This window comes from Scyliorhinus canicula, chromosome 19 (genome assembly GCF_902713615.1).
Source record: "Scyliorhinus canicula chromosome 19, sScyCan1.1, whole genome shotgun sequence".
NCBI lineage: Eukaryota > Metazoa > Chordata > Chondrichthyes > Carcharhiniformes > Scyliorhinidae > Scyliorhinus > Scyliorhinus canicula.
This window is the reverse complement of record NC_052164.1, coordinates 22260505-22282544: the sequence shown is the minus strand read 5'-3', so window position 1 is coordinate 22282544 and position 22040 is coordinate 22260505. Positions and strand designations below refer to the sequence as shown.

The window sequence follows — 22040 nt, the reverse complement described above, 5'->3', positions numbered from 1 at the left end:
ACGGTTGATACAAAGGTAGATGTGAATGTTTGTAAGGACGATGTAAAGTGGCTTTTGGAGAATTTGGACAATCTTAGTGAGTGTGCAAGAACATGGTAGATGGAATAAAATGTGGAGAAATGTGAGGTAATCAGTTTTGGTACAATCATAGAATCCCTGCAGTGCAGGAGGCCCATCAAGTCTGCACCGATCCTCCGAAAGAGCACCCTAACCCAGGCCCAATCCCCGCCCTATCCCCATGACCCCACCTAACCTTCAGACACTAAGGGGCAATTTATCAAGGCAAATCGACCCATCTGCATATTGTTGGACACTAAGGGGCCAATTGTGAATGTTTAAAGCAGAGATTGATAGATTTATGATCAACAATAACGTAAAGGGTTATGGGGATTGTAGGCGGAAAACGCATTGAAGTCTCTGATCAGCCATGATTGTCCAATACCAGCACTCCGGCAAATTTACTCTGTAGACAGCAGTTAACTGGTGGACGAGAGTGACAACCAGATGATGACCATACTTATCAGATTGGATAAATAAAGGTGTCTGGCATCTTGAGAATTCAGTCTATGATATCCCTAGAGAAGTGAGAATGCACTGCAGGGGAAAACTGCAGACATGAACCTGAATTCTACATATCTGCGATGAGCTACATCAATAAGCTAGGGCAGCTGCTATCAAAGCATTATCCTTCTAGAACAGTTTTGTTACATTGGCATACTGTAGCTTACTAGGCAACAAAATATAATATTCAAGCAATAAATGGCTGTACTGATATTTATGACAAAAATGTTGCCAACATTGATAATAACAAAAAAAAAGCACATTTGCATTCACAAATATTTTCACAGATATGATTCTACCAAGTAACAAGTTACTCAAAATGTGAAGTTGATGAAAGTTCTAACTTAAATAAAAACACATTGTACTATATGCATGTGCTATAACTTTAATAGTGTGCAACAGGCCATTCTGGCCCCAAAATATTATCAAAGCACTGAAAGACAGCAAAGAACAAATATATTCAGCAGATAAATCTTTTAATTAGCTGAACCACTCCTTTGTTGTTAACGAACTGTGGCCGAAAGGCCATCTAAAATGGAGTCCTGCAAAGGAGGCTGGGAAATTTAGCCAAGTAAAGGACAAGCAGGCTGCAGTTTAAATAAACATTGATGAGCAAGCTGCAGCCTAGACATCGCAATACACAGGAAAAGGCCATCTCCAGGGACAATAGAAACACACTTGTCAAACACGAATGTCTACCAGATTCCATATTTGGAAGGGCCTACATGCCCCTAACACCTACAAACATGGTCGGTGAGTGCACACCCCAAAACTGATGTGGCAGTCCCTGGTTGGACTTGATCGATCAGCGTGATCAAACCCTGATCAATTGATTGGTAATGACCTGGGGACTTTCCAAAAGGGCACAAAATCCAAGAAGGTCAAAAGGTGCCACACCACCTTAGAACCTCTTTTTGCAGCAGCCAGCAACAGTAACGGAACAACGGTGATCATCACCAGCCACCGTAAGGAGGACCATCATGTAACCAACAGAAGGAAAACCAGAACCAGAGCATCAGACAGACCGAGGACCAAGCATCGAGGACTACAGGACTTAGCACAGAGATCAAGGCCAATATCTGCCTGGGTAATTGCTAGTCACTCAAAAATAAAGTTACAGTCTAGTATGAACTTTTAGTACTCTGTAGAATAACTTGTGTTGATGGAGTAATTGATTTACTGTAGCATTGTGAGAGTGTGAATAAAGACTATTGATTTAAAATGAAGTTGACTTGCAGTCATTTGTCCACCGCATATGGGTTAAAGACACACTGTGATAGCAACAAAGCACTAAATTTTTGATTCAAATAGTGCAGGCACTGATAAATATGGAGTCTAAAGGTTTCAAAGGAGCTTTCAGGTAGCAAGAGGAGAACTACAAAAACAGACTTTGACTCACAATGTTGTGAATAATTTGAGTGGCAAGCTTTGAGTATAAGTGGAAATTATTATTCATTAATAATCGGATCCAGAGAATTAAGATAAAACCCAATTTGAATGTGTTTCACTTGCCACTGGCAAAGCCCAACTTGCCAGGGTTCCAACCCCTGGTTGTTATTCAATGACCACTGCTGGAAACTGTACAAACAGGGTCAACTGGAGACAGGATCTCCAGTCTGGCTGTGATACCTTAATATGTTGCCCGGGTTCATACATTAAGAATGACATTTAGACAAGACAGAAGAATTGCCACTTGCTGTGGAAGTAACTTCAACACAAACAAAGACCTTAGGGGCATTTCAGGAAGTGAAAGCGGGAAAATAAGACAACAAACGGAACACACCTTATAGCAATTATCACCATATCAGTAATTCCAACGTGGGAGGATTGTCACATTAATTGCAGTACAGTGAAAAGTATTGTTCTGCGCACAGCCCAGACAGTTCGTTCCATACATGAAATAATATAGCACATACGATATGTACACAATGTAAATACATAGACACTGACATCGGGATACGCATACGGAGCATTGTACTACTCAGCAGAGAACATGCCTGGAAAGATCAGTTCAGTTCATAAGAGGGTCATTCCAGAGTCTGGTAACAGCGGGGAAGAAGCTATTTTTGAATCTGTTAGTGCGTGTTATCAGACATTTGTATCTCCTGTCCGATGGAAGAGGCTGGAAGAGAGAATAACCCGGGTTTGATTTTGTTGCCCGCTTTCCCAAGACAGCGGGAGACAAAGTCAATGGATGGGAGGCAGGGTCGCATGATGGACTGGGCTGTGTTCACGACTTTGGCCGAGCAGTTACCATACCAAGCTGTGATGCAGCCAGATAAGATGCTTTCTTTGGTGCATCTTGTCCTCCAGAACTTGCCGCACCATAGCTGTTCTATCCGGCAAAATGGAAAATTGCCCAAGTGTGTCTGCACACAAGGAAGAGGGCAAATCCAACCCAGCCAATTAACGCCCTATCAGTCTATTCTCCTGTAACTCACCTCCTGACCGCCCCCCCCTCCCCCAAGCCTGACCACCATCGAGCAGTTGCCATACCAAGCTGTGTTGCAGCCAGATAGGATGTTTTCTTTCTTTTCCCACTTGAAGGGTATTAGCATGGCCAATCCACCAACCTTGCACATCTTTGGGTTGTGGGGGTGAGACCAAGGTAGATACGGGGCCGGGATTGAACCCAGGTCCTCAGCACAGTGCCACTGTAATAGGATGCTTTCTATGGTGCATCTGTAAAAATTGGTATGAGGCAATTTGGACACAATGAATTTGCTTAGTTTCCTAAGAAAATATAGCTGCTATTGTGCATTCTTGGTCTGAGCGGCAAATGTGGGTGGACCAGGACAGATTGCTGGTGATGTTTACACCTAGGAATTCGAAGCCATCAACCATCAACACCTTGGCACCATGGACACAGACAGGAGTATGAACGACACTTCCTGAACTCGATGACCAGCTCCTTAGTTTTGCTGACATTGAGGGCGAGATTGTTTTCATTGCACCATTCCACTTCCTGTACTCTGACTCATCATAGTTTGCGATCCAACCTACTACGGTCGTGTCATCAGCAAACTTGTAGATGGAGTTGGAGCCGAATTTTGCCACACGGTCGTGTGTGTGTATAGAGAGAGTATAGTATGGGGCTAAGCATGCAGCCTTGTGGGGCCCTGGTATTGAGGAATATCGCGGAGGTGTGTCGTTTATCCTTACAACTTATAGTTTGTTGGTCAGGAAGTCAAGGATCCAGTTGCAGAGGGAGGAGCCAAGTTCTAAGTTTTGGAGTTTGGAGACAAGCTTGACTGGGATTATGGTGTTGAAAGCGTAGCTGTAGTCAATGAACAGGAATCTGACGTAGGAGCCCTTGGTGTCTAGATGCCCCAGATACGAGTGTAAGACCAGGGAGGTGGCATCTACTGTGGATCGCTTGTGGCGGTATGCGAATTGCAGTGGCTCAAGGCAATCTGGAAGTATGTAATTGATGTGTCTCCCAGCTGACCCCTCGAAGCACTTCATAATGATAGTTGTCAGGGCCACCGGTCTGTAGTCATTGAGGCACATTGCCTGGTTCTTTGGCACCAGCATGACTGTGTCATCTTGAATCAGGTCTGAAGAGAGTAGGGAGAGATTGAAGATGTCTGTGAACATACCCTCCAGTTGGTCCGTGGAGTACCCGAGTGCATGACCAGGGACTCTGTCAGGACTCATTGCTTTCCTCGGGTCATTTTCGAGAAGGTTGATCTAACTTCTGAGGCTGTGACAATAGGATTGGATGTGGTTGTTGGGGTAGTTGACAATGGTTCGTTGGCTTCCTGTTCAAAACGAGCATTGAATTCATTCAGTTCATCTGGGAGGGATTCTACTTGGCTTTGCTTTGTAGCCCGTTCTATTGTTTAAGCCTTGTCACAACCGCTGAGATTTGTGTTGTTAGTCTGGGACTCTAGCTTAGTCTGGTATGGTCTCTTGGTGTCCCTGATGGCTTTGCGTAGGTTGTACCTAGATTTCTTGGCTAGGTCAGGGACACCAGTCATGAACGCCTCAGATATGGACTTCAGTCGGGGAGTAGATCTCCCGGTTAAACCGCGGTGTCTGGTTGCAGAAGGCACGTACCACCTTCTTTGGCACACAATCTCCGACACACTTACTGATGAGGTCTGTGACAGTAGTGGCATTCTCTTCCAGGTTGGCCGCTGAGCTTTTGAATATGGACCAGTTCACAGACTTCAAGCAGTTTGCATAGGAGCTCTTCTGTTGCCTCAGACCAGCATTGCTTGACCTTCTTAACCAGATCCTCCCGCCCAAGTTCTGCTCATATGCCAGGAGAAGGAGCACCCACTGTGGTCGATTTTCCGAAATGTGGTCTTGGGATGGCGCGGTAGGCACCCTTGATGGGTGTGTAGCAGTGGTTAAGGATGTTAGGGCCCCTGGTGGGATGGGAGAGGTGTTGGTGGAATTTTGGGACTACACTCTTGAGGTTGGCCTGGATGAAGTCCCCGGCCATGAGGAACAAGGCCTCCGGTAATCCTTTCCACGGTTGTTTATAGCGGTGGAGAATTCATCAAGCACTTTCTTTACTTCCACCTGGGGTGGGATGTAGACTGCAGTGATGATGGCAGAAGTGAACTCATTTACTTAATTGCCATTTGTGGGACATTGCTGTGCACAAACTGGCTGTATTACCCTACATTAAAACAGTGACTACCTCGAGTACTTCATCAGCTATTATTCACTTTGGACCTTCAGGAGGTCGTGGGGGTGCCTTATACAAACAAGGTTCTTCGTGTATCAAATAGAAGCCAATGTGATTTCAAAGATCATGGAACTCCTTCCATAACAGCACTGTACCAACACCACATGGACGGCAGAGCGATGTCCACATCTCATGAACAAATAAATAAAAGAATAAGTGTCCACCATGAGATTAGAGTTAACATATTTAGTGGACCCCAATCACAACATTGTTTCAATTTGGAGTTTAAGATTATCTGTGGATGGTACCTGGAGGCCAACGATAATGGGGAGGTCCGAGTGGGGACGGTCTGGGAGGCGCTGATTCGGGGGGAGTTGCTCTCCATTCGGGCCCACAGGGAGAGAGGGGAGCAGAGGGAAAGGGAGAGATTGGTGGGGGAGATGATGAGGGTGGACAGGAGGTACGCGGAGGCACCGGAGGAGGGATTGCTGAGGGAGTGGCGCAGCCTTCGGGCTGAGTTCGACTTGTTGACCACCAGAAAGGCGGAGGCTCAATGGAGAAAGGCTCAGGGTGCGGTGTACGAGTATGGGGAGAAGGCAAGTAGGATGCTGGCACACCAGCTCCGTAAGCGGGATGCGGCTAGGGAGATTGGTGGAGATAAGGACCAGGGAGGAAATGTGGTGCGGAGGGGGGTCTTCAGGGACTTTTATGAGAGATTATATCGGTCCGAACCTCCGGCAAAGAAGGGGGGGCTGGGGCGCTTTTCGGACCGGCTGAGATTCCCGAGGGTGGAGGAGGGACGGGTGGAGGGTCTGGGGGCGCTAGTTGAGCTTGAGGAGCTGGTTAAAGGGATAGGGAACATGCAGTCAGGGAAGGCACCGGTGCCGGATGGGTTCCCGGTTGAATTATACAAGGCGTATGCAGACCTGCTGGGCCCCCTGTTGGTTAGGATTTTCAACGAGGCGAGGGATGGGGGGGGCTTTGCCCCTGACGATGTCTCGGGCGCTGATCTCCTTGATCCTTAAGCGAGACAAGGATCCCCTGCAGTGTGGGTCATACAGGCCGATCTCACTCCTGAATGTGGACGGCAAGTTGTTGGCAAAGATTTTAGCCACGAGGATAGAAGATTGCGTGCCGCAGGTTATCCACGAGGGTCAAACGGGGTTTGTGAAGGGGAGGCAGCTGAACGCTAATATACGGAGGCTTTTAAACGTCATTATGATGCCGGTGGTGGAAGGGGAGGCTGAGATAGTGGTGGCGCTAGATGCGGAGAAGGCCTTTGATAGGGTCGAGTGGGGGTACTTGTGGGAGGTGCTGGAAAGGTTCGGATTTGGGGAGGGGTTTGTCAGTTGGGTGAGGCTGTTGTATGAGGCCCCGATGGCCAGTGTGGCCACGAATAAGAGGTCGGAGTATTTTCAGGTGTCCCCTGTCCCCCCTACTTTTTGCGCTGGCAATTGAACCTGGCTATGGCGCTGAGGGAGTCAGGGGATTGGAGGGGGCTGGTCCGGGGTGGGGAGGAGCACAGAGTGTCGCTCTATGCGGACGACCTAATGTTGTATGTGGCGGACGCGGTGGGGGGAATGCCGGTGATGATGGGGATTCTCCAGGAATTTCTCAGGGTATAAGCTTAACTTTGGGAAAAGCGAGCTGTTTGTGGTACACCCGGGGGACCAGGAGAGGGGGGGGGGGGGGGGGGGGGGGGGGGGGGGGGGGCTTGGGAGGCTCCCACTGAAAAGGGCGGAGGGGAGCTTCAGGTACTTGGGGGTTCAGGTGGCCAGGAGCTGGGGGGCCTTGCATAAGCTAAACCTCAAGGCTGGTGGAGCAAATGGAGGAGGAGTTTAAGAGATGGGACATGCTGCCGCTGTCTTTGGCAGGTAGGGTGCAGTTAGTCAAGACGACGGTGCTCCCGAGGTTTCTGTTCCAGTGCCTCCCCATCCTTATCCCAAAGGTCTTTTTCAGGCGGGTTAACAGGAGCATTACGGGGTTTGTGTGGGCACACGGGACTCCAAGGGTGAGACGGGTGTTCTTGGAGCGGGGCAGGGATTGGGGGGGGGGGGGGGGGGAGGGAGGGGGGGGGGGGGCTGGCGTTGCCCAACCTCTGTGGGTATTATTGGGCTGCCAACACAGCGATGGTGCGTAAGTGGGTAATGGGCGGGGAGGGGGCAGCATGGAAGAGGATGGAGATGGCATCCTGTGTGGGCACGAGCCTGGAAGCGCTGGTAACGGCGCCGCTGCCGTTCCCTCCAACGAGGTATACTACGAGCCCGGTGGTGGCAGCTACCCTCAAGATTTGGGGGCAATGGAGGCGGCACAGGGGGGAGGTGGGGGCCTCGATGGGGTCCCCGATACGGGGGAACCACCGGTTTGTTCCGGGGAGAATTGATGGCGGGTTCCTGAGTTGGCACAGGGCAGGTGTCAGGAGGCTGGGGGACTTGTTCATAGACGGGAAGTTTGCGAGCCTGAGTGAGCTGGAGGGGAAGTTTGGGCTCCTCCCGGGGAGCACCTTTAGGTACATGCAAGTAAGGGCATTTGTCAAGCAGCAGGTGGCGGGGTTCCCTCTGCTGCCGCCGCTTGGGGTTCAGGACAGGGTGCTCTCGGGGGTATGGGTTGGAGGGGGGAGGATCTCTGAAGTGTACCAGGTGATGCAGGAGGTAGACGAGGCCTTGGTGGAGGAGCTGAAAGATAAATGGGAGGAGCTGGGTGAGGAGGGGACATGGGCGGATGCCCTAGAAAGGGTGAACTCCTCCTCTTCGTGTGCGAGGTTTAGCCTCAATACAGTTTAAGGTGCTGCATAGGGCTCATATGACCGGGACAAGGATGAGCCGGTTTTTTGGGACCGAGGACAGGTGTATTAGGTGCTCAGGGAGCCCAGCAAACCATGTCCACATGTTCTGGGCATGCCCAGCGCTGGGGGAATTTTGGAAGGGTGTAGCAAGGACGGTATCGAGGGTGGTGGGATCCAGGGTCAATCCAGGCTGGGGACTCGCAATATTTGGGGTTGCTGTGGAGCCGGGAGTGCAGGAGGCGAAAGAGGCCGGTGTTCTGGCCTTTGCGTCCCTAGTAGCCCGGCATGGAGGCCTGGGTCAACGATATGGGGGAGCTTATTAAATTGGAGAAGGCGAAATTTGCCCTAAGGGAGTCAGTGCAGGGGTTTTTCAGGAGATGGCAACCATTCCTAGATCTCCTGGCAGAACGGCAACAACCCGGGGGGGGTTCTGTTCTTTTTGTTCTTATAATTTTCTGTTATTGTTTTCTTTTTTGTGAAAATGTGAAAATTTGAATAAAAATTATTAAAAAGAAAAAGATTATCTGTGGATGCTCAACAAAAACCAATCAAGACATCTGCAACTAGGAACAAGGGGAGCATGATCTAATCTTTCCATTATCAGAACAATAAGTGAAATTACTCAATTTCTGGATCGAATATTTGACTTTCAAGGGCCCTCCTGAGGGATAGTGGTATATTGCTCAAAAACTGCTGTTTGCACGGCCAAAGTAAAAAGATTGTGATGCACCTTCAATCTCAAGCATGAGAATTGGAACAAATGGAGGAACACATATGTAAATATATTTCTTACACAGAGTGATGGTGATCTAGAATATACCTACAGGATGGTGTAAGTGCATTCAATTGTAACTTTCATAACATAATTGGCCATATAATTGAAAAGGATGGGCGGCATGGTGGCACAGCAGTCAGCACTGCTGCCTCACTGCGCTGAGGACACTGGATCAATCCCAGTTCCGGGTCACTGACCATGAGAAGTTTGCACATTTTCCCCATATCCGAGGGGATATGCCTGAAGATATGCAGGGTAGGTGGATTGGCCACACAAAATTGCCCATTAATTGGAAAAAAAATTGGATTGGGTTTATAAATTTATTTAAAGAAGAAAAAATGTAAAAAAATAATTGAAGAGGAAATATTTGCAAGGCTACATGGAAAGGAGGAAAGGAATAGGATCAATTAGATTGCCACTTTAAAGAGCTGCTACAATAAGCTTAACGGCTTCCTTCTGATTTGTTTGATTCTATGATGCTTGCTACGATCCCTAGAGACAGATAACTTTCCCCAATGGCAAACCTAAAAGGAATTGCAACTCAAAAGTTTCAAGTTTTAAGATTTGACTGTAACAAACAAAAGCAACATTGACTAATCACTTTTTAGTGGGATACTTATACTCTGAACTACAGAGAAATTCCCTTATTAATGCTTTACCATGACTGAAAATCTCCCTCCGTGATTATACGCTGTCCCTTAAGTAGACACTCTATTCTCCTGGAATTATTCCAAATTCATTCCTAGTTCCCAAGGGCTTCTTTCCCTTCTTTTTCTTTTCTATCTGGGTAACTTTATTCTTCTAACAGGCTTTTAAGGGAGTGGCCATCCTGGAGATCCCTTCTTCTCGCCAAAGCTAGATCAATCTTCCAGTCTCATTTATATCTTACAAATTTGGTCTAGTCAATCCAAGTGCAAGCTCCCCCTGCATCTTGGCTTCTGAACCATATCACTGCCTCTATCAATCAGCGCTCTCTCAGATTAAGACAGACTGACACTGTCCGTGATAATCAGTGATACTGTTAAGAAAACATCCTCTAAGCCGATCTTACAATGGCTTCCTATGAATTTTGCCCCACTCAAAGCCCATCTCCATAGCAATATGAATCACAAAGGTCTTGTATTCAGCTAGTAATTCTAATTAGTTATCCTTTATTTTATTTTGAAACTAAAAAGACAGTATGAAGTATAATAATTTACAAAACCGGATATTACAGTCCAAAGACGTGCAGGTTGGGTGGATTGGCCATGATAAATTGCCCTTAGTGACCAAAAAGGGTGGGAGGGGTTATTGGGTTACAGGGATAGGGTAGAAGTGAGGGCTTAAATGGATCGCAGACTCGATGGGCCGAATGGCCTCCTTCTGCACTGTATGTTCTATTTTCTAACATGTTCCTGGAACTTGAGACAAACAGCCTATCCACTGCCAGCACAGGTGCTTCGGTACTTGTTTACACCTTCCTGGTAAAACAACCCAGGCCCCTCCTTTTACCTTCAACACCCAAGCTTGCTTTCAGCAGAGGTCAGAACAGGTCACATGGCACCCTTCATCTCTCCATTTTACCCTAAATTAAAGACACAGCCCCAAAATAATCTTATAAAATTTTGCATTTGTAGCAAACCACAATCAAATTAGAACACTTACAGAATATTTGATATATCTTGCTACTGTATGAGCAGTTCTAACTTTTTAGTGACAAGAGATCAGGCACAAGGGCAAAGAACCATACAATGTGTCATTTTAGAATGCAAGAGTAGACCAGGTGGATCACTGAACATCATAGAACTGTATTCTCATCATATGATCCCTCTTGGAATCTATTAAGATATGCGAGATAGTTCTCCTGTAGGCTTTCTTCATGCGCATTTATCCTTGGGATGTGGGTGACTGGCAAAGCAGCATACATTATCCATCCCCAGCTGTCCCTACCCACACTACATGATTGACCCATAGCTCTCAGGTAAGCTAGGGACGGAGAATAAATGTTAGCTTGCCAATACTGCCCATATCAGGAACAAATAAATAAAAAGAAATACAGGACCAGCTGAAACCACAGTTCAGTGCTTGAGTTGTGTGGTGCAAATAAACACTGTTCCCTCAAAGACATCAGGAAACTTTAAGTTTCACAACAAACTATGCTAGGATTTGAACTCCTTCATTGTTGGCACAGTACCATAATATGAGAATTAGTGGCGATGCTTAATCCCTCTCAACAGTCCAAAGATGTGCGGGTTAGGTGGATTGGCCATGCTAAATTGCCCGTAGTGTCCTAATAAAAGTAAGGTTAAGGGGGGGTTGTTGGGTTACGGGTATAGGGTGGATACGTGGGTTTGAGTAGGGTGATCATGGCTCGGCACAACATTGAGGGCCGAAGGGCCTGTTCTGTTCTGTTCTATGTTCTAGGGCATAGATCATTTCCTCCTGTCTTGAGTAAGATTGATCATTCCCCATTCTTCCACTTGTAAGAAACGTCAAATTTAATACTGGCCTGGGTGAAGATAGTTCTTCAGAGATTGGGATGGAATATTGTTGAGTGAGCTAAATAACCTCTCGTATGGAAAGAGTGCAACATTTGAAATGAAATTAAAATCGCTTATTGTCACAAGTAGGCTTCAAATGAAGTTACTGTGAAAAGCCGCTCGTCGCCACATTCCGGCACCTGTTCGGGGAGGCTGGTACGGGAATTGAACCATGCTGCTGGCTTGCCTTGGTCTGCTTTAAAAGTCAGCGATTTAGCCCAGTGTGCTAAACCAGCCCCATGTCTTTTGAGTGCAGATGGAGAGCGATTGCTCAAGTTCAAGGGTGACTTTGAAAACAAATTCAGGTAACTTCCCCAAAGACTAAATTGCAGCAATAAAATTTCAGTCCGCAACTAGTCCTATCTGGACCAACAATAGAAATTTGTTCCTTGATATAATGGTTAAGAAAAAACTATACCGCTGAGCAATGCAAGAGTTGGAATTGCAATGCAATACTTACTACACTGGTGTGATTCAGGCTGTGAGTCAACATACTCTGTCCCCTGCCCATCTCCTCTTCCTCGAGTAGTTTATTCTTAAAAAACACAAATCCATCATGCGCGGAGAATTTTTTCTCTTTAACATCAGAGGTGGGTTGCATATACTCTGAAGGATATTTTTCTGCTGGAGCATCGGGATCCTTTTTAAGGATTAAATCCTGAGGTACAGCTGGTGTGACAGAATGGGCAGCGAGGCTGGAAAAATTTGTGATTGGTGGGAGGTGACTGAACATAATCATACTAGAAGAGAAGTTTGGTTCCATCCCACCGTTCCTGAGGAATTCGTTCGCCAACTTGTCGTGAACAATACTCATGATGGAAAATCTAAAATTATTCAAAGCCAGATCGACAGCACACTCCTGAAGTAGAGAGGAGAAAAACATTAGACGCTTTGAAATGGCAAAGTGCACAAAAGTTAAACATTATATCATGCACACAGTTGGTTACAAATCTACAATGGGGTTTACTAGTCACAACTCCTAACATGTATGTTGCACTGATTGCACTCTAATACATAGGTGCAAGAGGATGCCTATGTTGAAGTCAGTAACTGGATATTAGAACTTTTTACCCGTAAAAGCAAATTACAAAGACACAACTTAGGTGGGGAGGTATAGTTGTGGGATCAAGTTCCGCTTATAAGCCACTCAAGCTTTGCTCTTGATGGTTATGACATCATAATCACTCAGTTATGCTGTTGCCTAGTAACAGATTCTTATCCATTGTTTTACTGAAGGCACAAAAAAGTTGGTAGGGCTAAACTTTGATGGCTAGTTTTTGGAACTATACTCTCACAACTTCAAATTACTCGGTCACATAACAGAAAAAGTACCTCTTCAATTGAGAAACAGCGCGCTCTGGACAAACTACTGAAGTAAAAGGAATTATACATAAACCTAGACATTATTTTAAAAATTAAACAAAATAGATTACAGTGATAGCTAACAGGAATTTTTAAAAAACTTTCTTCATTCAATTTCAGCACAAGCCAACCTGCCTTTGCCATCCCCCACGTTACTTGTTTGCTTATAAGGTATGTTCAGACAGCTAATTTTCTGTTATGGCAAGCCCATTGCTTCCTCTTTCAGCTGGACAGCACGTTGTGGGCTTCAGTCTTCACCACTGCTCCTCTTCAATGGTGAAGCAATAGATATAGAACACTGATTACATCACCAGACACACCATGCAAGGCCAAAAGACTCAACATTGCAAAATATGTTGCAAAGTTAACTTCCGGTTCAAAGGTGTGATGGTTTATTACAATATAAATCAAAAAGCGTCAACCACATACTTGGATAGTTCATTTACTTATTTACTTATAATTTTAGAATTTAGTTTAAATGATTAGGGTCATCTTAACAGCATGAATTCCCTCAAAGGAAGCTCAGTTTCAGTACAATATTGGCTTACTATTATTTCTTATCCCCATGCAATCTCCTGGGTTACACAGCATTAGCGTCTGCTGGCAGGATGGGTTAGACAGTCACCAACAACTTTATAATGATGCTTAGCAATCAAGGAATGAGTGAGACTGAAGGGTATCAAGTTGGAAGCCAATGTTTTTTCTTCCCTCCTCACTTACATCTATGCGCAACATGTCAGTAGAGGCTAGGATTCGGACACAGGTCTTGCAATTTTCTAACCGTTCTGCAGAGTATAGACGGAACAGCTTCCCCAATGGCTGAGTTTATCCAGTCAGTAATCGAGCTATTAAAACTAGGAAAGTTGCAGTTTCAATCCCTGCAGTGGCTGAAATCAGCTGGACCATGGACTAGATGATACATTTGTGCTTGAAAGTCCCTAAGTTAGGGTGAGGAAAAGGGGCCACAGTTCCATTTGTAATCAACACCTGCAGCACCTTAAAGGTAAAATACTGCAGATGCTGGAAATCTGAAACAGAAAACATGTGATATTATGCCTTTAGGAGAGGAGACAACTGGCAGGCAAAAAGACAACCAATTACAATAATTTATTTTAAATGAGCAGGAACTTGGTTTCAAGGTGGATACTCACTGCTTTCTCACCTTTAGGCTCAAAACAAATCAATCACCTGCCTGTTGGACATATATTTCCAGTTTAGTTCTCAGTAAGTGGCGGGCAACTTGCAGCCCGAGGAGGATTGGCATATTCCACATAATTCCGTTCATGTAGCTTCCCCCCCCACTCTCCACGCCCCCTACCAATATGACTGAAATTATGCACATGAAAAACAAGCCCAAATGAAGTGAGATGCCTGCTGATTTCACACAATAGTGACCGTAAGAGCCATGTACACCCTCTGCACCCAAGAAGTTTAAATATTTCTCTTGTTTTTACCATTTGAAGTTGATATTGCTATTAAAATATAAATGATTACGCATTTTCTATAACTTATGAAATATTTGGTGTGAAATGTATTTAATCTTTTTCATGGGGGTCATGGTTGGTGAACAAGCCCAATTTCAATCTTGTGGCTCACTGAGAGAAGAACGGCCACTCATGTGGTCCACCCACTGGCCTAGGTTATCCATCACTGTCTTGGTCGGTATGAGCATGCAACATAAAGAGAACACAAGAGCCAGCAACATAAAGAGAACATAACATAGAAGGCTGAGAGGGGATTTGAGTGAGGTATTATGAGGGGCAAGGACAAGGTGGATAGAAAGCAGCTGTACCCCTTTGTTGAAGGGCCAATAACAAAGGGCATAATTTTAAAGTGAAAGGCAGGAGGTTTAGAGGGAATTAGAGGAAAAATGTTTGTTTTCACGCAGAGGGTGGAGGGAATCTGAAATGCACGGCCTGGAAGGGCGTTGAGGCAGGAAATCTCACAATCTTTAAAAAGTACTTGGATGAGCAGTTGAAATGTCATACATTGAGGGCTATGGGCCAAGTGCTGGGAACTGAGATTCGTGTAGATTAAGAGTTTTTTTATTGTTGGTGCAGGCTTGATGGGCTGAAGGGCCTCTTCTGTAGTAATCTATGATTGAGGCATAACAGTTGCTCTTGTGGCAAGGGCTGAAGCACATTGCTGGGCCAGAATAAAGGAAATACTTCTAAAATGAGGTAAAAGCAAATTACTGCGGATGTTGGAATCTGAAACAAAAGAGAAAATGCTGGAAAATCTCAGCAGGTCTGGCAGCATCTGTAGGGAGAGAAAAAAAGAGCTAACGTTTCAAGTCCGATGACTCTTTGTCAAGGAGTAATCGGACTCGAAACGTTAGCTCTTTTCTCTCCCTATTGATGCTGCCAGACCTGCTGAGATTTTCCAGCATTTTCTCTTTAGTCTAAAATGAGGTACTTTACAACATTGCAAAAAAATAGAAATTAAAACACTTCTTTTCCAAAAACAGCCATTTGAAAAATTACAAATTTACTTGAACACCAAAATGTAAATGCAGTTTTGTCAGTACAAAAATACAAACAGATGTTTCACAATTTCCTTTCAAATCTTTCTGGTGCTGCCCTGAAGACTCCCAGATTTAAAAAATAGGTCACATTTTTCTCTCTTTCAATTGTTTAATTACATTTACCTACATATTTATTTAATTGCAAGATTTGGCCTGTTCCAGAAAGCCTTCTTCCAACATCATGAACTTGTGTTGGGTTGACTCGGAGATGTTAATATTTCTAGTAAGATTGAGCACAATAGGGCAGCACGGTGGCACAGTGGGTAGCACTGCTGCCTCACGGTGCCGAGGTCCCAGCTTCTATCCCGGCTCTGGGGCACTGTCTGTGTGTAGTCTGCACATTCTCCCAGTGTTTGCGTGAGTTTCGCCCACACAACCCAAAGATGTGCAGGGCAGGTAGATTGACCACGCTAAATTGCTCCTTAATTGAAAAATTAATTGGGTACTCTAAATTTATAAAAAAAAGATTGAGCACAATAGTCATGAGGTCAGTCTGAAAAGTCAGGATATGTGTCATCTTTAGTGCAATATTAAAGATTTATATTTCATGCCATTATTTAGAAGGAGCTCATATTAACATAAAACTGCCCAGCACAATCTTATATTTTAAACTTTTAAACTCCCAGAGAGTATAGACCCTAAGCTGCTCAACATTTCTTCATAAGACAAAGCCCTCATCCCAGTGCTAGAGAGGTGGTTTGGTAGTGATGAAGACTTCACTGCAGCTTAGTTCATTTACACTTGAATGGATAATCGCTAACTTTTCTGACTAGTTTAATTAGAAGCATAGAAGGGGCAGCGCAGTGGTTAGCATTGCTGCCTACAACGCTGAGGACCTGGTTTTGATCCCAGCCCTGGGTCACTATCTGTGTGGATTTTGCACATTCTCCCCATGTCTATGTGGGTTTCAGCCCAAAGATGTGCATGTTAGGTGGATTGGCATTGTGAAATTTCCCCTTAATTGTTCAAAACTCAAGTCACTTTTGCTGTGCTATATAACACTTAAGGCTGGTGCCAAGACTATCTGAATTTGAGCACTAAGGGGATTAGCAACTTGATAATTCTGTTCATTGTATAAAACAAATGACCTAGATTTTGCAGTAAAAATAATGCTGAACCCATCCATTTTAAAAACTAATGAAGAGTAAACAGAAAGCAACATCCTGTGACATGTAAATGTAGAAATAAGGAGGTTGTCCTGCTCCACTACTGTACCTCACTGAAATACTGAGCTTTGAAATACACGGAAGGGCGTGACTTTGGGCTAACTACATGATAGGTACCAAGAAGGGCAGCAGGAAGGGCGAACAGTGGTTCGCACTGCTGTCTCACAATGCTCGGAACCAGGGCTCAATTCTGGCCTTGGGTGACTGTGTGGAGTTTGCACTTCCTCCACGTGTCTGCGTGGGTTTGCTCCAGGTGCTCCGATTTCCTCCCACAGACAAAGATCTGCAGATTAGGTGGGGTTATGGGGATAAGGCGGGAGAGTGGGCTTAGGTAGGATGTTCTTTCAGTGGGTCGGTGCAGACTTGATGGGCCTAATGGCCTCCTTCTGAACTGTAGGAATACTATGGTTCTAATTAAAATAAATTTAAAGTACCCAATTATTTTTTTCTAATTAAGGGGAAATTTCACAAGGCCAATCCACCTAACATGCACATCTTTGGGCTGAAACCCACATAGACACGGGAGAATGTGCAAAATCCACACAGATAAGTGACCCAGGGCTGGGATCAAAACCAGGTCCTCAGCGTTGTAGACAGCAATGCTAACCACTGCACTGCCCCTTCTATGCTTCTAATTAAACTAGTCAGAAAAGTTAGCAATTATCCATTCAAGTGTAAATGAACTAAGCTGCAGTGAAGTCTTCATCACTACCAAACCACCTCTCTAGCACTGGGATGAGGGCTTTGTCTTATGAAGAAATGTTGAGCAGCTTAGGGTCTATACTCTCTGGGGGTTTAAAAGAATGATAAATTATCTTATTGAAATATAAGATTCTGAGAGGACTTGACAGGGTAGATGCTCAGAAGCTGTTTCCACTTGTGGGGCAATCCAGAACACGAGGAGGATTAAAAATAAGGTGTCACCCATTTAAGATGGAGATGAGCAGCAATTTCTTCTCTTAGATGATCATCAGTTTTTGGAATTTCCTTCCAAGTGAGCAGTGGAGGCTGGGTTATTGAATATATTCAAGTCGACTTAGACAGATTTTGGATCGACAGGAGAGTCAAGGGTTATGGGGATCAGACTAGAAAGTGGAGTTAAGGCTACAATCAATTCATCCCTGATTCTATTGAATTGCGGAGCAGGCTCAAAGTGCCGAATGGCCTATTCCTGCCTTTTTCTTGTGTTTTACATGACCCAAAAATAATTTTACAGTTTGCTTGATTAAAGAGATACAGTTGCGTGCCCTATTCCAACAGCTAAACCTGTTGCATAGTTTTGAATTTCAAATCACAGCAAGGTTCAGTGCAAAAGCGCATTGAATGTCTGTCGGAAAGTGGAAGTCCAATGAATGGGTAGTGTCATTTACTTGCTGCTGACTGCAAGCCCCAGATTTTTCACAAATAACTGATTTGCATACTGTAAAACTGTAGGCTATACTTTTAAATTCATTTGTTTGTATTTTCAAATAAATAGGAACATTGACATCATATGCCACTATATTTGCACTTCACCTAGGATCAATTTACTTAGATGGAGATTCTCTAACAGTGAATTCATGAACTCTAAATTTAATTGCAACTAAGACACCTAATTATTCCAGCCATTATGTAATTTAAAAACCAAGACAATAACATAAAAATGGTGAATTATGCTTTGTGGGACGTTTTATATTAAAGGCATTACATAAATGCAAGCGGTGGTTTTATTCCCCAAAATGTTCATCTTGTAGCTTCACATTCTTTATTGTATGGACTACTTGAGCTATCTGGTGTTTGCAATGAAAAACTAAGTTTCCTGAAATCTATCATATCACCACATCACAGAGACGACAAAAATAATTAGGGATAAGGCGCATTTCCTGCTGTAACAGAGCAGAAGAGTGTGAAAATTGAAGATACCTGAAGACTGTTAAAGGTGCTCGAGGTAAAAAGCAAATCATTTGACTTGGACTGCATGTTTCCTACATGGTATACTTTATTAAAATTACTAACCTAAATGTTTAGTAGGAAATGATTGAGCTGTCACCTATTATTTAGTTTGTCCTTGGTCCTGCACTTTATGCTTTCAAAATGTTGGTGGAAGAAAGCTTGCCATCACAGGTTTGATGCACAATTCCCTTCAATGATGATGTATTTAAAGAGGAAGAAATTTATGCAGGTGAAGAGGAGCACACTCAATACAAAATTATATTTTTCATGAAATAAATTAATACCTGCATATTCTCCTTCTCGCTGGCAGTAATTATTGGGAGTACCCTCGATCGTCTTCATTATTCAGACCATTTAGTACTCAAAATTGCCCAAAGGCCCATCTGTAGCAGTTCACAACCGGTAAGCCTCTTATTGGCTAGGATTGCAAAATTGGCAATCTTATCTAGATGTTCAGGAATTTGGCAGTCCTCCGTACAAAACACAGGAAGAATGCAGGACTAAGAAACACCGGTAAGTGTCCATATGATATAGTAATGTGACAATTTTTGTCACATCCATGATCATGTAGCCTAACTTGATAAAAAAACTAATTGAACATTTGGATATAATGCAACATGCAGTTTCTAACCAAGTACAACTGATATGTGAATTTCAGAAAAGGTATAATGACGAGATAGACCATATTGCAGTGCACAAAATTAGGTTTTAGACAGCTGATTTGCAACTGCAAGTTTACTTTTTAAGTTTATGGCTTTTTTGAAATGTACTGTCAAGAGAAAATAATCAGAAGTCCACACAAAAATATGGGGGGTAGTGCTTTTATACTTTGAAATATTCTCCCATTTTAAAGGAAAAATGTTAAACTCCAGAGAAATTTACAGAAACTTTAAAATTTGTTCTCACCAAAGATAGCTTTAGACTAATTTAATTAAGAGACCTTCTTTCTTGCTCGGCAATTTCAGTGTCATAGTGAACAGAAAGCTCTCCTATGTCCCTGAAAAATACCATGAGAAACAGCTGGCACAACTGCAATCGAGTACCAATCTGAAGCCACCAACTCTAATAGCGGCACTCAAGAGTGATCCATGTTGCTTCCTATGATGCTAGTGGTGTGACACGGTAGTACTGTGGTTAGGACTGTTGTCCCAGGTTTGATTCCCAGCTTGGATCACTGTGCAGAGTCTGCACGTTCTCACCATGCCTGCGTGGGTTTTCTCCGGGTGCTCGTTTCCTTCTACAAGTCCCCAAAGATGTGCTGTTAGAATATAGAATTTACAGTGCTGAAGGAGGCCATTCGGCCCATCGAGTCTGCACCGGCTCTTGGAAAGAGCACCCTACCCAAGCCCACACCATCCCCATAACCCCACACAACACTAAAGGCAATTTTGGACTAAGGGCAATTTAGCATGGACAATCCACCTAACCTGCACATCTTTGGACTGTGGGAGGAAACCGGAGCACCCGGAGGAAACACACGAGGAGAACATGCAGACTCCGCACAGACAGTAACCCAAGCTGGGAATCGAACCTGGGACCCTGGAGCTGTGAAGCAATTGTGCTAACCACTATGCTACCGTGCTGCCCCTAATCAAGGTGAATTGGACATTCTGAATTCTCCCTCCCTATACCCGAACAGACGTCAGAGTGTGACGACTAGGGATTTTCACAGTAACTTAATTGCATTGTGAATGTAAGCCTACTTGTAACAGTAATAAAGATTATTATTAGTGGGGGGGTGATCTTTATAAGTGATGTCATCATAACTAGTGGGCCTATCATCCACGTTGAAAAAAAAAAATCAAATATTCTTGATGTTACCACTTATGTTTAAAGAAAATGGGGGACCATTTCCAATAGAGGCAACTTTCCTTCCCTTTTAGATGTCTGGGGTCTGAACAGTAACTGAAGTGTATCAATGAATCACTTCTGTTCGGCTTTCAGGCAAGCAAAGGCTGAACATTTCGAAGTTACTTGGAATCTGAATTAAATGTAATTTCAAAAGTTCTGGATTCGGTGAGGTTTTGCACAGTTCGGAGATACCGCTGGAAAATCGTGAAACGAGGAAAAAGGGCAGTGGCACACATCCCCCCCCCCCCTCCCTTTTTAAACGTACCACAACTTCCAAGATATTAGCCTCATTTAAGTTAAGCCAATTGGAGTGAAGGAGGGCGTCCTTGGCTTTTGTCTGCAAACCGGCAGAGTGAGCCGTGCACTCACTCGGCTGGTTTGCTCTTATCAATTCTCTTCCGCCGAGTTGTTTTTTTTTGTTTTTCACCAATTCACTAATTGAAGCGGGGTTTTTTTTTCGGGGGAAGACAGGCTCGGTGGTCCGGCTTTGCGTCGCTTTTGTCCCCGTTCCCCCAGCCGAGACCCGGGCTCTCCATGCCCCACGGCCGGAGCCTCTGGAGACAGTGACTCGGCGCCTAAGTCGCCGCCGACCCCTCCTCCTCCCCAGTATTTCGGCTCCGGGGCCTCCCAGCCGCCCTCCCTCTTACCTCGCATCGCCGCTCCGCGAATTCAAGGCCCGATCCCGTCTCTAGTTTGTCAACACCTTTCAGCCTCTCGGCTCCGCCATCTTGGTTTTTTTTTTCCCCGCCAGCTGCACGCCGGGTAATACGGGCTCCCGGACGGGGACAATTCCGAGAGGAGCCGAGCGCGACCGAACACTCGCGCAGGCGCAGCACCGCGCTGGCCCATCCCTGGGCTCCCGGACGGGGACCGTCCCCAGAGGAGCCGAGCGCGACCGAACCCTTGCGCAGACGCAGTGCCGCGCTGTTCGATCCCTGGGCTCCCGGACGGGGACAATTCCGAGAGGAGCCGAGCGCGACCGAACCGTTGCGCAGGCGCAGTACCGCACTAGCCGATCCCGGGGCTGGTCTCAAGCTGCACGTGCTGATGGGCATTTGCAACATTTGCTGTTCCTCTTTTAGGTGCGCGGGGCTTCGGTGTTTGAGAAAAAAATTAATTAAAAAATCCCGACGTGAATAACATTTTAAACTAAATGAATGTTCATTGGATGGGAAAACCATTTTGAGTAGAATCATAGAATTCCTCCAGCGCAGAAGGAGGCCATTTGGCCCATCGTGTCTGCACCTAGCCTCAGAAAGAGCACCCTATCCAGTCCCGCTCGACTCCTCCATGCCTGTAACCCCATCAAATCTTTGGACATGTAAAGGGCAATTTAACATGGTCAATCCACTTAACCTGCATCTCTTTGGACTGAGGGAGGAAACCAGAGCATCCGGAGGAAACTCATGCAGACACAGGGAGAACGTGCAAACTCCGCACAGTCACCCGAGGCCAGAAATTAAACCGGGTCCCTGGAGTTGTGAGGCAGCAGTAGTAATCATTGAGCCGCCAATGTCTCTGTTCATCCTTCTAAAGAGAAAATCTAACAATCCCACCGTTTTGATCAAGCTTTTGGTCACCTGCCTGATTACCTCTAGGTGGCGTTCTGTCAAAAAGGTGGGATTGTTAGATTTTCTCTTTTAAAATGCCCCTTGAAATACCTTGGGATGTTTTATTACATTAAAGGTATTGTGTAAATATAATTTATTATTGTTGTTTCTTCATTGACTCTAGATTCTTTGATATTATAGTTAATGCGGCTGATGATGCATATTATTTTATTTAATCAGTGTGGGAAATGCACCAGTGTTACATAGTTGATCAAAGATTTTTTGGAATGGAAACTCCTCCAGCAAAGAAGGGAAGAAAAATAGACTGACCATGTTCTATAAAATATGGAATGGACTGGTGAGAATTGACCAAACC

The 22040-nt window shown here is 44.8% G+C and overlaps 1 protein-coding gene across 3 annotated transcripts in view; it reads right to left on the bottom strand.

Annotated features, from left to right (window-relative positions):
* znf281b (zinc finger protein 281b) overlaps nucleotides 1-20894 on the bottom strand; it is a 35824-nt gene extending 14930 nt beyond the window's left edge. The window contains exons 1-2 of one of the 3 annotated variants that reach the window (XM_038778425.1): nucleotides 20762-20894; nucleotides 11740-12138 (exon numbers count right to left, since the gene is read on the bottom strand). In XM_038778425.1, coding sequence (XP_038634353.1) covers nucleotides 11740-12093 — 354 coding nt within the window. In that variant the 5' untranslated portion in view covers nucleotides 12094-12138; nucleotides 20762-20894. Of the gene's footprint in view, nucleotides 1-11739; nucleotides 12139-12350; nucleotides 12439-12776; nucleotides 12912-20761 lie in introns of those variants that run through there. The other 2 variants (XM_038778424.1, XM_038778426.1) reach the window with 2 other exon arrangements.
* Nucleotides 20895-22040: the final 1146 nt, after the last annotated feature.